Source organism: Miniopterus natalensis, chromosome 4 (genome assembly GCF_054644295.1).
Source record: "Miniopterus natalensis isolate mMinNat1 chromosome 4, mMinNat1.hap1, whole genome shotgun sequence".
Taxonomy (NCBI): domain Eukaryota; kingdom Metazoa; phylum Chordata; class Mammalia; order Chiroptera; family Miniopteridae; genus Miniopterus; species Miniopterus natalensis.
Window position 1 is genome coordinate 6,825,754 of NC_142084.1, and position 13,550 is coordinate 6,839,303.

The following is a 13,550-nucleotide window of genomic DNA, read 5'->3' on the forward strand; positions in this document are numbered from 1 at the left end:
CCATCAGCAAGGAGGAAGCGGCAGTCAGAGGTGTGACCGAATGAGGAGCATGTCAGGCCGTCTCAGGTGTGGTGACGCAGAGAATGAAGGACAGAGGCCGGGAAAGTCGGCGGAGGTCACGGTGGAGGGAGCTGGATGACGGGGGGGAGTACACACCACTGCTCATCGGGCACCGGGAGTCTGCTAACAGCATGAGGGCCGAGGGCTAGACCAGGTTGCCCGGCGGCTCACCTGGCAGCGGGGCCTGCAGGCGGAGGGGCGAGACCAGAAGCCTCCTTAGACGGGCACGAAGGTGGCAACGATGAGCAGTCCCCAGGGCGGTAAAGCGCCTATGACTGCGAAGGCCGTGGGATTGTGCACGGGGGAGAATCTTTAATAACAGCCTCTGATTTCAAAACGGGGCTGAGACTAAAGAGAGACATGGGGATAATTCTATGCTTTTGTCATGAACAGAAATAGGAAATTCTAATAAAAAGAGAGGTTAAATCTGGGGCAAAAAGAAAGAAGAGGTCATTCTGGGACATGCGAAATTCACTGCGTCAAAAAGATGCCCAGCCCGGCCGGGCATGGCTCAGCAGTTGAGCACAGACCTAGGATCCAGGCGATCGGGGTTCAATTCCTGGTCAGGGCACATGCCCAGGTTGCGGGCTCGATCCCCAGTTGGGGGCGTGCAGGAGGCAGCCGATCAATGACTCTCTCATCATTGATGTTTCTCTCTCTCCCTCTCCCTCTCCTTTCCTCTCTCTGAAATCATTTAAAAAATAAATAAATAAATAAAATTTTTAAAAGATGCCCAATTATGTATCAAATAAGCAGTCACAAGTGTGGGTCTGAAGCTTGGATTAAAAAACTAAATCCTGTGGCATTCACGAGTATCGAGTTGACAGCAGAAGTTGCAGTTGGAGTTGACACAGGGAAGACAGACGAGGTCCAGGCAAAGCCCCCAGACCGCCCCCGGGGAGGGGCACCAGCCGCAGAGAACCTGGTGGCAGACGGAGCTGAGAGAGCTCGTCACACCGCAGGGAAGAGAATTTCAGGAGGGGATGGGAACAAGCAGGTCCGACCTCGCCCTCGCAGGAGGAAGGCGTCACGGGTACAACTCTGGGGAGCGGGACACTCTGCTTGCGCAGAGAGCGGTCTCAGCAGAGAATGAAGACAAAGTCGGGGTCGCGGCGGCCATGGCCGAGTGCGGGACTCAGTCACAGCGAGGTCCTCTCTAATCATCCCAGGTGCGGCCTGCCCCACACAGACGGAAACGTCGCTAAGGGAGAAACAACTGGAAACCACGTCGGCGCCCGGGCGGCCACGGTAACCACACTAGCAGGCACTTACCTTCTTGTGGTTCTTGTACACGTTCCGGTGGGCGAAGCCCTTCCCGCAGAGCTTGCACTCGTACGGCTTGTCCTCGCTGTGGATCACCTTGTGGGCGCCCACCTGGTCGAGCCTCTTGAAAGATTTATTACAAATCTCACAATTATAGGGTCGTTTCTCTGTGGAAAACGAGTGGAGACAACCCCGTATCTACATAAAGTAAAGGCTGGAAAGAGAAACAGCCTCACCTCCCTTTACTTCTATGGAAACGTCAACACACACCTGATGGAAACACCTGGACAACGCCCAGTCCATCCACGCTGACAGGTGGGCCTGCTCACCAGAGCAAGGCCGGCTGGCTCTTTACAGACCCGCTTTGGAAACTAAATGTGTGAAGTAGCTTAGATATAAGGATCAAGTTAAAAGTCAATGAAGAAACCCTACTTCCAAATGAAAAACATGCTAACAGGTGTGAGTTTCTACCAGGGCCATAGCCGACACTAGGAGAGGCCCGGCAGTGACAACTGACAACAGCGATGGATGGAAAGGGCAGCCCTGCTCCTGCTCAGCCCAGGGAGCCCCACCCAGGGGGAGCTCGAGTCTCTCAGAACCCACACTGAGGTGGCTGTGTAGACCCCTATGTGCACAATATCCATGTAATGTTGACAATGAGGTAAAAAGATACCACTTGTTTCAAACAGAGCCTAGCTGAATGGCCCTATTCCGACCGTTTGCCGAAATAGCTGTACCTAGCTCCAAACACGGCGGATACTCAGCAGTACTGTGACTACCGGCCTCAAGTCACTGACATTCTAAACCCCAGAAAGAGACTTCGCAGAGCAAAAATTATTTTCAGAGCTGATTTTTTAAAAATCTGCATCAGAGACCTATTTATTATGCAAACCTGCTTAAAATGAAACTATGGCTTCGAAAATTTACATTCTCAAAATGTCCTTGTAAACTCACGAATGTTTATCTGGACCTCAGTTATTAGCCGGAGAAGCGCCTGAGACGTAGGCACTGCATCTGCTGCCTCACTCCTTGGGTCAGGCCCCCTACTGGCTGTGCTCGGAAATGTTCATTTCACCACAGCAGCCCTGGGTGGGAGCCAGTGTCCCATTTCACAGACGAAGACCACAGAAACTGAGGCTCCAGCAAGACCAACTAGCAAACTAAATGGGGGCTTTGAAGATCTTCGGGATCATTTAGCACAGCCACCTTTGCTCCATAAACAGACTGAGGTCTAGGGAAGTAAAGCAACTTGTGTAAAACCACACGGCTAAGGCAGGGCTGAGCTACAACTAACAGCCACCCTCCAAGTGACCACTCTCAGAGCTCCTGAAAACGACAAGGTGAATATCTGTGGTGATTTCAATGTAAATTTAAAAAATATGTGTTTTACCTGAGTGGGTGATCATGTGACGTTTTAGCTGATTTGCTGAAATAAATTTCTTCATACATTCTTGGCAATCAAATATCTCATGAATCTGCAAAAGGTTAAATTGACAGTTAAATCAACGGTGAGAGCCAAATGAATTTTACAGAGCTCAGGTAAAAGTATAAATATGCGGGCAGTTGCTACTGCACTAACCAAACTATATATTATAATTCAGCCCTAACCTGTTCATTCTACCCTATACATACTAAAGTTGCAATGAGATAAGTTACTTAGTAAAAACATGTCATTAAAAGAAAAGATTGCACACTGTTTAAATACGTGAGATTGCTGACCTATCTAGTGCATATTAAATGTACCCTTTCTGTAAACAATTATACCAGTATACTGTATTAACTCTTTGCTACACACAGATTTAGACTTGGAAATAGTGACCTGCAGGTAACAACAGTCCTGTTACAGCAGCCAACAGTATTTTAGACTTAACTGTAAGTGGTACAGACACAACATTGATAACCATGAAAGACGAGAAGACATGTGACTGAAAAACAATTAGTTCACGGTAAACATCTCGCACAACAGGAGGGCACGAGATAAAAAAAAGATCAAAAAAACAAAATAAATAGGGGGGATAACTTTAGCAAACAGCTGGCTAATGTGGAAATTACAGCTGCATCTCAGGTCTAGGTCCTTCCCTCGCAGACACTAAATCGGGGAGGTTGGATGGCAGGAATGAAAGAACAAAGTCCAGGTTCATCATCAAAAACGATGCACAGCCCTGGCCGGGTAGCTCAGTTGGTCAGAGCATCGTCCTGATACAAGGTTGCAGGTTCAATATCCCGGTCAGGGCACATACAAGAATCAACCAATGAATGCATAAGTGGAACAACAAATCAGTGTTTCTCTCTCTCTTCCTCTCTCTCTCTAAAAATCTATTTTAAAAAAGATTTTAAAAAAAACAACAGTGTACAAAGTTCGGGCAGAAGTGTACTGGATGAAGCCTTGTATCAGGAGCATCGATCATTCCAACACACAAGAGCACCACAGGGTTTGGCCGAAGATCTAAAAATGATTTTGGTGAAGCCGTGGTTTTGTTTCAGTCCCAGGCCAGCAGAGGCGCTTGTGTAGGAAGCCAGGACACCACGGCCACCCCGCAGAGCAGCTAGGGCCCTGGCAGGGCACAAGGCCCTGACCTGGTACAGCCGTGAGCCATGAGCAATGAGGGGAAGACTGTTGTCTCCCAGAAATTGGCTCCCTTGATCTAAGTGGCCCTGAAAAGAGGGCACAAGGTATGGACACAGAACTGAGGGCTGCAGTCAGGGCTTTAATTCTGTGCCCAACAGCCTTTGGCTTCGGTCAGAGCCGACTCTTGGTGAGTCGGTAAACTCAGTTGTGAAAAGCAAGGAAAAGGTAGAAGCAGAAGATGTCATCCCACTAGTCTGACGTACATCCCTCGATGCAGGGGCATCCAATCTGACCAGGGGATGTGTGGAGTCCAGAGAGCTCTACAGCCCCTCGAGAGCCGGGCAGGGTCTGCACAGTACTCGGAAGGCAAGTACCGCCCGGTGCAGAAGAAAGACTCCCGCCTGAGGCATCTGACAGGCAGTCTCTTCCATCGTCAGAGACCCGCAGAGGCTCCGGCTGGACAGCTACAGTGAGGAGCTGCGCTATGACACGTACTGGTTATTCAAAGATAGGAAGAACAGATTTACACTCTTAAACTCTATGTTTCTGTAACACATAATAATACCCTTTATAATAACAAGATGCTCTAAAAGGATGATAGGCTTCTCAGCCATATATAAATGAAATCATATTTCTTCTCTTTTTTCATGTTAAACTTTTATTAGCATATCAAATATAAAAAATTATGAATGCACATCTCAAATGGAAACTGTTAAAAATACTGCAGAATAATATATGTTTACTTATAATTCTCATGGCTTCTGAAACATGAAACATTGTTAAAGACTGAATTGAACTGACATTCCCCAAGTTATAAAATAGAGAGCATTTACTGCGCATAAAAGCATTTTTGCATTGAAATCTTATAGTGGAAAATTCAGGCCAAAGCTATTTTCAAAACTCCTAAAAAAGTTTAATAAAACGATCCCATTTAAAGTGAACACGATAGGCAATGCTATTTATTTATGCCTAACGCTAAGGAACGTACGTTTTGTAAAATGTCCGGTGTACCAAATTGATATGGAGGGTAACAGCTTAAATTTCAAGTCCCAAACTAAAGAATTTTCAAGAAGGATCACAGAATATCTTATTGGAATGTAGGATAGATACCGTAATGTAGGGCACTGCACTGAGCAGCAACGTAATCTGGCCTCATCCTAAAGCACCACCTCCTGGCAACGTGAAATCGATTAGACATTAACTGTCCCCAACCATATGGAGTCAGTCAAAGCTGCCTGGAGCTTCAAAGAGGCCAAGTTAGAGGAGCTACGCTGTAACGGAGGAAGTGCCACACTGAGCTAATCCGTCACGTATTTATATTCTGTAGACAACAGAGGCGCTGTATTCTACCACCACCTGGCAGGATTTACATCTACCAAGATCTGAACCAACAGCAACTGGAAAAGCTTGCAGGTGAAGGAATCGGCTGGACATGACACTGCATTCAAGAAATATTTCTACTGATTCTGAATAATAACCCAAACATTCTTTGGAAGAGCCCCGACTGGGTGCCTCAGTGGTTGGAGCGCTGTCCCATGCGTCCAAAGTGGGCTCGATCCCCGGATCTGGATGCGTTCGGGAGGCAACTGATCGATGTTTCTCTCACATCAATATTTCTCTCTCTCCTTTCCTCTTTCTCTAAAATCAATTTTAAAAAATACCCTCAGGTAAGGATTATAATATATATGTCCTGCCTGGCTGGTGTGGCTCAGCAGTGGCTCAGCAGCTGAGCATCGACCTAGGGTCCAGGAGATCGTAGTCTGATTCCCAGACAGGGCACATCCCGGGGTCGTGGGCTCGATCCCCAGTCGGGGGCGTGCAGGAGGCAGCCGATCAATGACTCTCTCATCATTGATGTTTCTCTCTCTCTCCCTCTCCCTTCCTCTGTCTGAAATCAATAAAGATATATTTTTAAAAATATATACACAAAACTTTAAAAAAATATATATATATATATATATATATATATACACACACACACACACATATATATATATATCTCCATCTTTTGGAAGAGTTTACTCCTCTACATCTCAGTCTTGCATGTTAAAATATGTTTGTATTTAAATTAATGACAAGATCTATCTTTACAACATAAAAAAATCAATTCAGCTGTACATGGCAGACACCATAAATGACTAAAAATATCTTATACTCTGATGAGCATTCATCTTTATCTCACTGACCTTTCTGTGTTCCTGTAGGCTGGATGCTGAAGAACACTTTTTATTGCACACTGAACATATGAGCTTTTTCTTAGGATCTCCTGAAACAGAAACAAAATACCAACATGACTTAAATTCAGAGGAGCATCGGAAGTCGTGCTTCTCAGTGTTTCTCTCCTCACATCTCCTAGTCTTCCTTCTAAAACTGGAGTCCTAGCTCCACTGAGAAGAAACACGGGGACAGTTTCTGACTGTCCACCTGAGAATGTAGATAAATGCTATCTCCTGGACGTGGAAAATCTCACAGTTAGCATCCACAGAACCTAGGCAAAGGGGGAAGGCGGGAAGTGGGTCAGGACGTCACCCCCTTCGCTCTCTGTTTCCTACCAGCATCCCTGGGTCAAGGGCAACAGCACCCACCAAGCCAAAACTAGGCCAAAGACTAGTATTGTAGTTTTCCTGCCTATATTCAAGTAAATCTGATATTTGACTTTCAGATTCCATTTTCAAAAATACTCAGGAGCACGTCAGTTACAAAGGTAGGAGCTGTGTGAGACATTAATACAACTGGACTGAACACCTGGTCGCTCGGTCCCTGCGAGGTTCAGGACAGTCGGGCTAAGTATGCTCCTAGGAGCTGGTCTGAGGACCTATCCACCACAGGTCACAGTTTCCAGGGAAATATGTGATGCTTATTTAAAAATTCAGCTTCTCTCTTCTCAGCATCTTTAACTCATATCACTAAGAAGGACCATATGTCAGCATCAGTGGTAACAACTGCAAGACCTTCTCTTTCCTGTAATATTTGCCTTTCTAGCAAAGGATTCTACCACCACATGTGTGAACTCCGCTCTGCCTCTAAAGATGGGATATTCTTTCCCCAGGTCACAGAGCAAAGGGAGACGCAGGAGGGAGGCTCAGGGTGAGACAGACCGTAGGCCAGTCCCAGCAGAGGGACTGCATGGTGACCTTCGGCGGAGAACGTAAGCCCCACATTCTCTATGGCCCAAAACAGAGCAAAGCACTTTGTTTTGTAAACTATTTCCTACAAAATCACCATGAGTTCCCAGAATGAGTAATATCATAGTCTCCAAGGCCAATCACAAGAAGCTCGAAAGAAATGACGCTGACACAGCACAGCCTGGAGGCGACCTGCCCAGTGACGAGCGGGAGCCCAGGTTTCCAGAGCCGGTGTCGGCATCTGGCTTTCCACTTAGCTCAGCAGTTAACTTCACAAACGACAAGGAAGATTTGTTATAACACATCACAGACATACACGGAGAAAATTACGAACAGCAGTTCAACATAACGGCTTGAAAAAAAGCTATGAAGACAGGTCTGTCCACAAGCCAGGCCTGCCTTCGGCTGGCACAGGAAAGGCCCGAGGACAGTGAGTGCAGAAAAATACCCCCTCCTTAGGTCACCGCCCAGTCTCTAAGGGAAAGAGAGACGCCGGAGCTGGAGAGGCTGAGCGGCGGGCACCGCCCTGAGCCCTGCTTCCAGGCCGATCCTCTCGGACTGGGGCCCCTCCCGCAGCTCGCAGCCAAGGCCACCCGGCCGGGGGCTCCGTGACCCTCCACCTCCTCGAGGGACAAGTCTCCCAGGGAGTCAGCTCTGACAATGCAGCCGCCTGCTCAGCTCAGTGCAATGGATTCGGTCCCTGAACCAAAACATGTGCCAGGCAGATGACACCTAAGCGACAGTCACACTTTACATTTACTTCGTTGCTTATCCAGCCACTAAAAAATTTCAACTAGTATCCGCTTTATTAATTGGAATAGTCAGTTCCCATGGCAAATGGGGCCGGTAATATTCTCCAATGAGGGAGACACAGAAGCATTAAAAAGTAGAATTTTACTGTAAGAATATGAAGGCGGGAGGGAGGGTGTCACTCGGTAGTTTACATCCATCTACCAGAAGGGCATGCCGTAGGATGAAATGTAATTACTACTCAAAAAATATTGATTTTTCCTGCACCTGACACCACCACCACCACCACCACGCACGCTAGATCCCAGCTTTCAGTTTCTGGTTCTGATGAACTCGGACAGAAAAAATACAAATTCTGCTGAAATCAACTCGAAATCTTAAGAAACAGCGCTGGGTGAAAGGAGGCATCGCCACAGCCCCCCATCTGTGCGCTCCGAGAAAGGCCAGCTCTCCGCTCCGCGGTGACAAGGACACATAGATGGCTGCAGCCCACAGGGGAGCCCTTCCAAGCCGCCCCCTGGGATGTCTCACCGCCGTGGACGTTTTCCTGGTGTCTTCTCAGGGCATCCCGGCTCTTCAGTCTCTTCCCACAGCTGCCGGCCTTGCACACAAACCTGGCTTTGCTCCGGCAAGTCTCCTGGTGCCGCTCACAGCTGCGGGACAGGGAGGGGGCCTCTGTAACGCATGCCCCCAGCCTCCGCTGGGGTCGCCCCATGTGCCACCTGGGCAGCTAAGGACAGCGTTTCAAACCCGTAGCCAAGGATCCTGAATCACTGAGAGGCCTGAAAGAGCACAATTACCTAGCAGCCCTCTGCTCGCTCAGACACTCACCTGGACGCCGAGCCGAAGGGGGAGTGACAGGTGGAGCACTGGAAACTTCGGGGGGAATCCTTCAGGCTGCTCTTGGCCGGGCACTGCAGGACACTGCGGGGAGGCAGAAAGGACAAGGCCAGCACGGCTAGTCGGAGACAGAAACGCAGGAAAAGGCCTCTCTCTCGACAGTCATGGGAGTGACCTCTCTCTTCACTCATCTTTGGCCCTTTAAGACTTTTAGTGGTTCCTAATTTAACCGTGAGAAGCAGCTCAGCGGAAGTGTCTTGGGTGTAGAACCATGTAATACTAAATTCATAAAAGTGGGCTGGAATGCAGTTTCAACATCTATTTAAAGTGTATAGAGCCCTTGTTTTTTTTTAAAGAGACTAGAGAATTTCCAAATGCTTAATCTCTTGCTAGTATAAAATTTTAACATATTTAAAGTTTTAAGTTTTGAACAGAAATTTTTCATCTCAAATTTCATGATCCAAAGTGGATGTATGTAACATGTGGCAATAGTCTTACTAAGAAACGTAGCCTATTTCAGAATTTTACTGTAATGAATAAAGAAAGGACACATTAAGCCTATGTTAAAACTTTCTTGCTCATATGCAAAGTGACATTCTGTTAAAAATAAAAGTTCCTATGTACCTACTTTCTTACTTTTGATAAGTTATGATACAGTAAAATGCTTAAGGGAAAGAACAATTTTATAGGCTATTAATGTATAAGTAAAGTGATGCAGGAGGGGCGGGTGGGACCGTTTGGTTCATCTGTCACACCCTCACACATCCATCTTCAAGCGAGTCCTCCGCAGGTGCTGGGAAAGAGGCACTCCCCACAGTGTCCCTGTATTCCTTACGCTCTGACCTCTCTCCGCACCTTACATTTCCTCGTACTGATTCCAGTGGGACTACGGACGCAGACACCTGAAGCGTGACCTGTCACCTCAAAGCACCAGCCGGATTTTGCGTGTCTAATTTCAGGTGAGTAAACTAATGAGCTGGACAGCTAACGGCAAGTTAGGAAATGGACAGAGACTGATTCCCGTAAGCGGTGTTTACCTGTCAAATTCACCGCCCGCATGTTTCAAAAATCAACACGCTATCCGGAGAAAAGACGCGTTAATGACAACGGCATCGGAAGCTCGACCCGCCCGCCCTCCGTCTCTCTCTCTCTGTTGCACACGCGCGCAGGTGAGACCCGCGTGGAACCGGCAGCCCGGACCTGCGGCCGCTCGGGGTACGCACTGTCGCCGCAGGGCCTGCCGCACGGGGAACTCCTTCCCGCAGCTCCCGCACTTGGACTCCTCCTCCTCGGTGGGCGCCTGGTGCAGCGTGTGAAGGTGCTCGGCCAGGACCTCCTCGCTGGTAAAGCTGGACTCGCACTGGGGACAGGCGTGGTCCTCGTCACAGCCAAGGCAGTCTGCAGCGTATGAGGGCACAGGTTTCCAGGACGGAAGGAAAGGAAAGGCTCGGTTTTCCCCTCATTTTAAAAACCCCATGAAGCGTGTTTCATGGTATCAGAATTATAAACTCCTATCATCTGCATGAATATTAACAGTGCTACCCGTGAAAAATAACAGAAAATGTTACTAGGGGGAAATACACTTGTTTGTCTAAATCATTTCACTTGTGTTCTATGGAATTATTACAAAATCAATTTTTCATTTTCCCTGCAATGTTAACTGATCACGGCAAAGACTGCTACATCACACGTGCCGAACTGCAAAGCAGAGGTTCTCCCGAAACCGGTCGTCAAGGGGAATGCCGCCCAGGTCACAAAACAGGCTCCTGACAGCAGGTGACAGAGACCCTCCGCCACCGGATGGTCAGTTCTGCCCCAACTGCCACCGCTCTGCCCGGATGTTTCACAGTGTGTATTTAAATTACATATTGTTCCTGATTCTCAAATGAGCTCAGATTCAGAAAATGCAGAAAATATGAAGAAAGTAAAAATCACCAATAATCCCATAAGGAAGAGACAAGCACTACGATCTATTTCTGACTCTGTTCTGTGCCTTCATATTTTATGCACTTTATGTGCAATGTTACATATTGCTCTTTTTTTCCATTTAACATGGAAAAGCAAAAAAAAAAAATTTTAATGAAGGTGCCATAACTTATTTAACAAAACTTTCCATTGTCAGACATCTGGGCGGCTTCCTTTGTTCCCTCTGCAGGTTGGCTGGTTGTTTTGGTTTTCGTTTGAAGTTTTGTTTTTGTAAACAAAACCCTAAACTCTAAATAAAAATAGCAACAACATAAGTACCTCATTCAGATTTTTAAAAATCTCTTAAGTTTGACTCTTTTCAGAAAAACGATGGAAATTAATATTTTGTTAACTAAAGAAAAAATAGGGGGCAGTAACCGATAAATAGGAGATTTTAAGTCTAACAATGGACACAATAACAGCACGTCCCGGGGGCAACAGAGATGGAAAATAAACAGAAAAACAGAGAACGCAGAATAATACAAAAGGATTCCCACCACTCAACATCTGACCCCCTCACAGCATCACGTGTGTCTGAAAAACAACAGCCAGCCTGTCCTGGGCTCGCCCAAAAGTAATGCAACTAAAATGAAGCAGCGGACGCACCCGGTGGCCACGCCGAGAGAGAAGGCTCACCCCTCTCGGCCAATGGCAGAGAATTCATCTAAAAGACATTACTCCACGGTGACTGGAGGCACCGCTGTCACCTCAGCAGTGGCCTTGCTAAAGGAAAGGGAGAAATACTCCACGGTGAGTGCCAGCCTGTCACAGGGTGAGCTCCTGTGACATCTCACTGCCCTCCAGCCCCAGCCGAGTGCAACACCGGGAACGGAATCGGGGCCCAGCGACAACCGTGCGTGACAGACAGTGATACCTGTCCCCTGGGTGGACTGCAAGAGGACTGAGCCCGCCTGACCTACGTCATCCCCAACCAGGACAGCCCAGCAACCCCGCAGGCCTCCGTCTTCAGAGCAGAAAGATACTTCCAGAAGCTCCGGGTGCTCAAAGACTCTCAAGCAAGGGCGAGAATAGCCCCGCACGGCCCCGCACGGCCCCCGCACACCGGGCGAGAGGCGGTGGCCCGCCAGGGCACGCGGCCGATCCGGGCTAGAGGAGCCCTCGCTGCCCTGCACGCGGAGAGCGGGGCTCCCTGCGACCGTGGCAGTGACGCAGGGCGCACCTGGCAGCCAGGCCCAGGCGCTCCTCCCTCGGGGGAAAGGCGGGCACGCAGCCGGGCACCCCCGGGGAGCAGCGCTGGCAATGCTACCTGCATTTTGAGGAAACCCAGGCCCACACAGCCCTACCGCGCCACAGCTGTCCCCCCCCCCCGGCCCCCTCGCCCGGGTGCGAGGCTGTACCTGTCCCGCCTGGCGGCGACTCCCCCGGCCCGCGGCGGCCTTCCCCGCCCCGGGTCACCGGCAGGACCTGCGGCTCCTCCTCCTCGGCCTCCATGTCGCTGTCCAGGTAGCCGATCAGCAGCTCCGTGTCTGTTTCTATGTCTTCAATCGCCAGATAGAAAATATTTTCTCCTTCCTGAGGCAAAATTTTAAAGAAACGTGGTGCTGTACGACAGATATATCTCGATAATAACAAAGCCGCTGAGCCCGTCACGTGCTTCTCCTGGCAATGAAGAAATCACTGCGAGGCGCCCTGAGGACCACACGCCCCTAGGAAGTTACCATTACTTTTTTATATGTCCAATTAATCTGGATACTGAAAAAGGAAACCGGCACTATTCAGTCACCTTCAAGTAAAATACAAATATATCCTCCGGACAGTGACATTTATACATATCAAATGAAACAAGGGTGACTATTTAATATTCTAAAAGTGAATTTTGCATCATTAGTTGTCCTGCGCAGGCCACCCTGTGAGGCCCATTAATGTGGTAGAAAGTACTTGGTTAAGCAACAGAGGCATTCCGTACCCAGGAAGAGGGCAAGGAGACATCAGGGGTGTCATTCTGAATAACATATAATGCAAAACTGGAAGAAAAATGAACTTGCAAGTTTCAACACAAACCAAAGGAACTGCAAGCGACAGTGAGCCCTGACAGAATTTCCAAAGCGCTGGACCAGAAACAGAAAAAAGACCAGGCACCTGGAGGGTTCAGAGCATCGACTGAGTCGTGGCGGCGCCCGAATCCCACCACAGTGACAGGAGAGAGGAGAAAGCAAGTTCCACCCACAAACCAATGGGGCTGAAACAACAGAAAACTGCAGAATCTCGACCCGAAAGAAGAGGGAGGCTGCAGAGAACCTCTTCCCAAGGAAACCCCAGGGGAGCTGGAGCTGAAATGGGTGGAGCACGAGCCCCCAGGCTGGGCCGATCTCAGGGAGCGGGCGGGGCCGTGGGCCCCCCGGGGAGGCCCCCAGAAGGGCTGCCTCACATACTTGTGGATCTGCTAGGGTGGCTCCGGCTGTGGCTGCCGGGGGTGCAGAGAAGCAAAGCTCAGCCTGAGTTCCGGGGGCCTGGGCGACGGGCAGGGGCGGAGCGGCCAAGGCGAGGCCTCCACCAGGAGCGGAATTCAGCAAAGCACAGGGCCCCGCACGCGGCCTCTCTCCTTGGCGACATCACAGCACTCGTGCTGAGGAGATGGGACCGGGAGCAGGGGCGGAGGTGAGCAGGGAGGAAGGGGAGTGTGTGTGTGTGTGTGTGTGTGTGTGCACATATGTATACATGCATGCACACACGTACACACAAACATCAAACTGTTCTACAGTTCTCACTTTCAGTTGGGAGAAGGGGCTGTCTATATTCAATGCTCTTTCAGATTCTTTTCCCACAGACAGATTACTCTGTAATTTTAAAAATAATATATATTAGAAACTGCCATGGAAGAGAGAAATGATGATATTCATCAAATACTGTACAAGGGAGGCTCGATTCCAAGTTCAAAGCCCTGAAGCAAACCTGACCACTGGCCACAGTTAATTAAGGGAGGGTCCTGTAACATCCAGAGCATTCCTGGAAGGCTC

The 13,550-nt window shown here is 48.8% G+C and overlaps 1 protein-coding gene across 1 annotated transcript in view; it reads right to left on the reverse strand.

Moving 5' to 3' along the window:
- PRDM5 (PR/SET domain 5) overlaps positions 1–13,550 on the reverse strand; it is a 104,142-nt gene that overhangs the window by 46,054 nt on the left and 44,538 nt on the right. The window contains exons 4-10 of the mRNA XM_087816221.1: positions 11,931–12,105; positions 9,831–10,005; positions 8,599–8,691; positions 8,299–8,420; positions 6,079–6,158; positions 2,714–2,798; positions 1,333–1,490 (exon numbers count right to left, since the gene is read on the reverse strand). Coding sequence (XP_087672347.1) covers positions 1,333–1,490; positions 2,714–2,798; positions 6,079–6,158; positions 8,299–8,420; positions 8,599–8,691; positions 9,831–10,005; positions 11,931–12,105 — 888 coding nt within the window. The remainder of the gene's footprint in view (positions 1–1,332; positions 1,491–2,713; positions 2,799–6,078; positions 6,159–8,298; positions 8,421–8,598; positions 8,692–9,830; positions 10,006–11,930; positions 12,106–13,550) is intronic.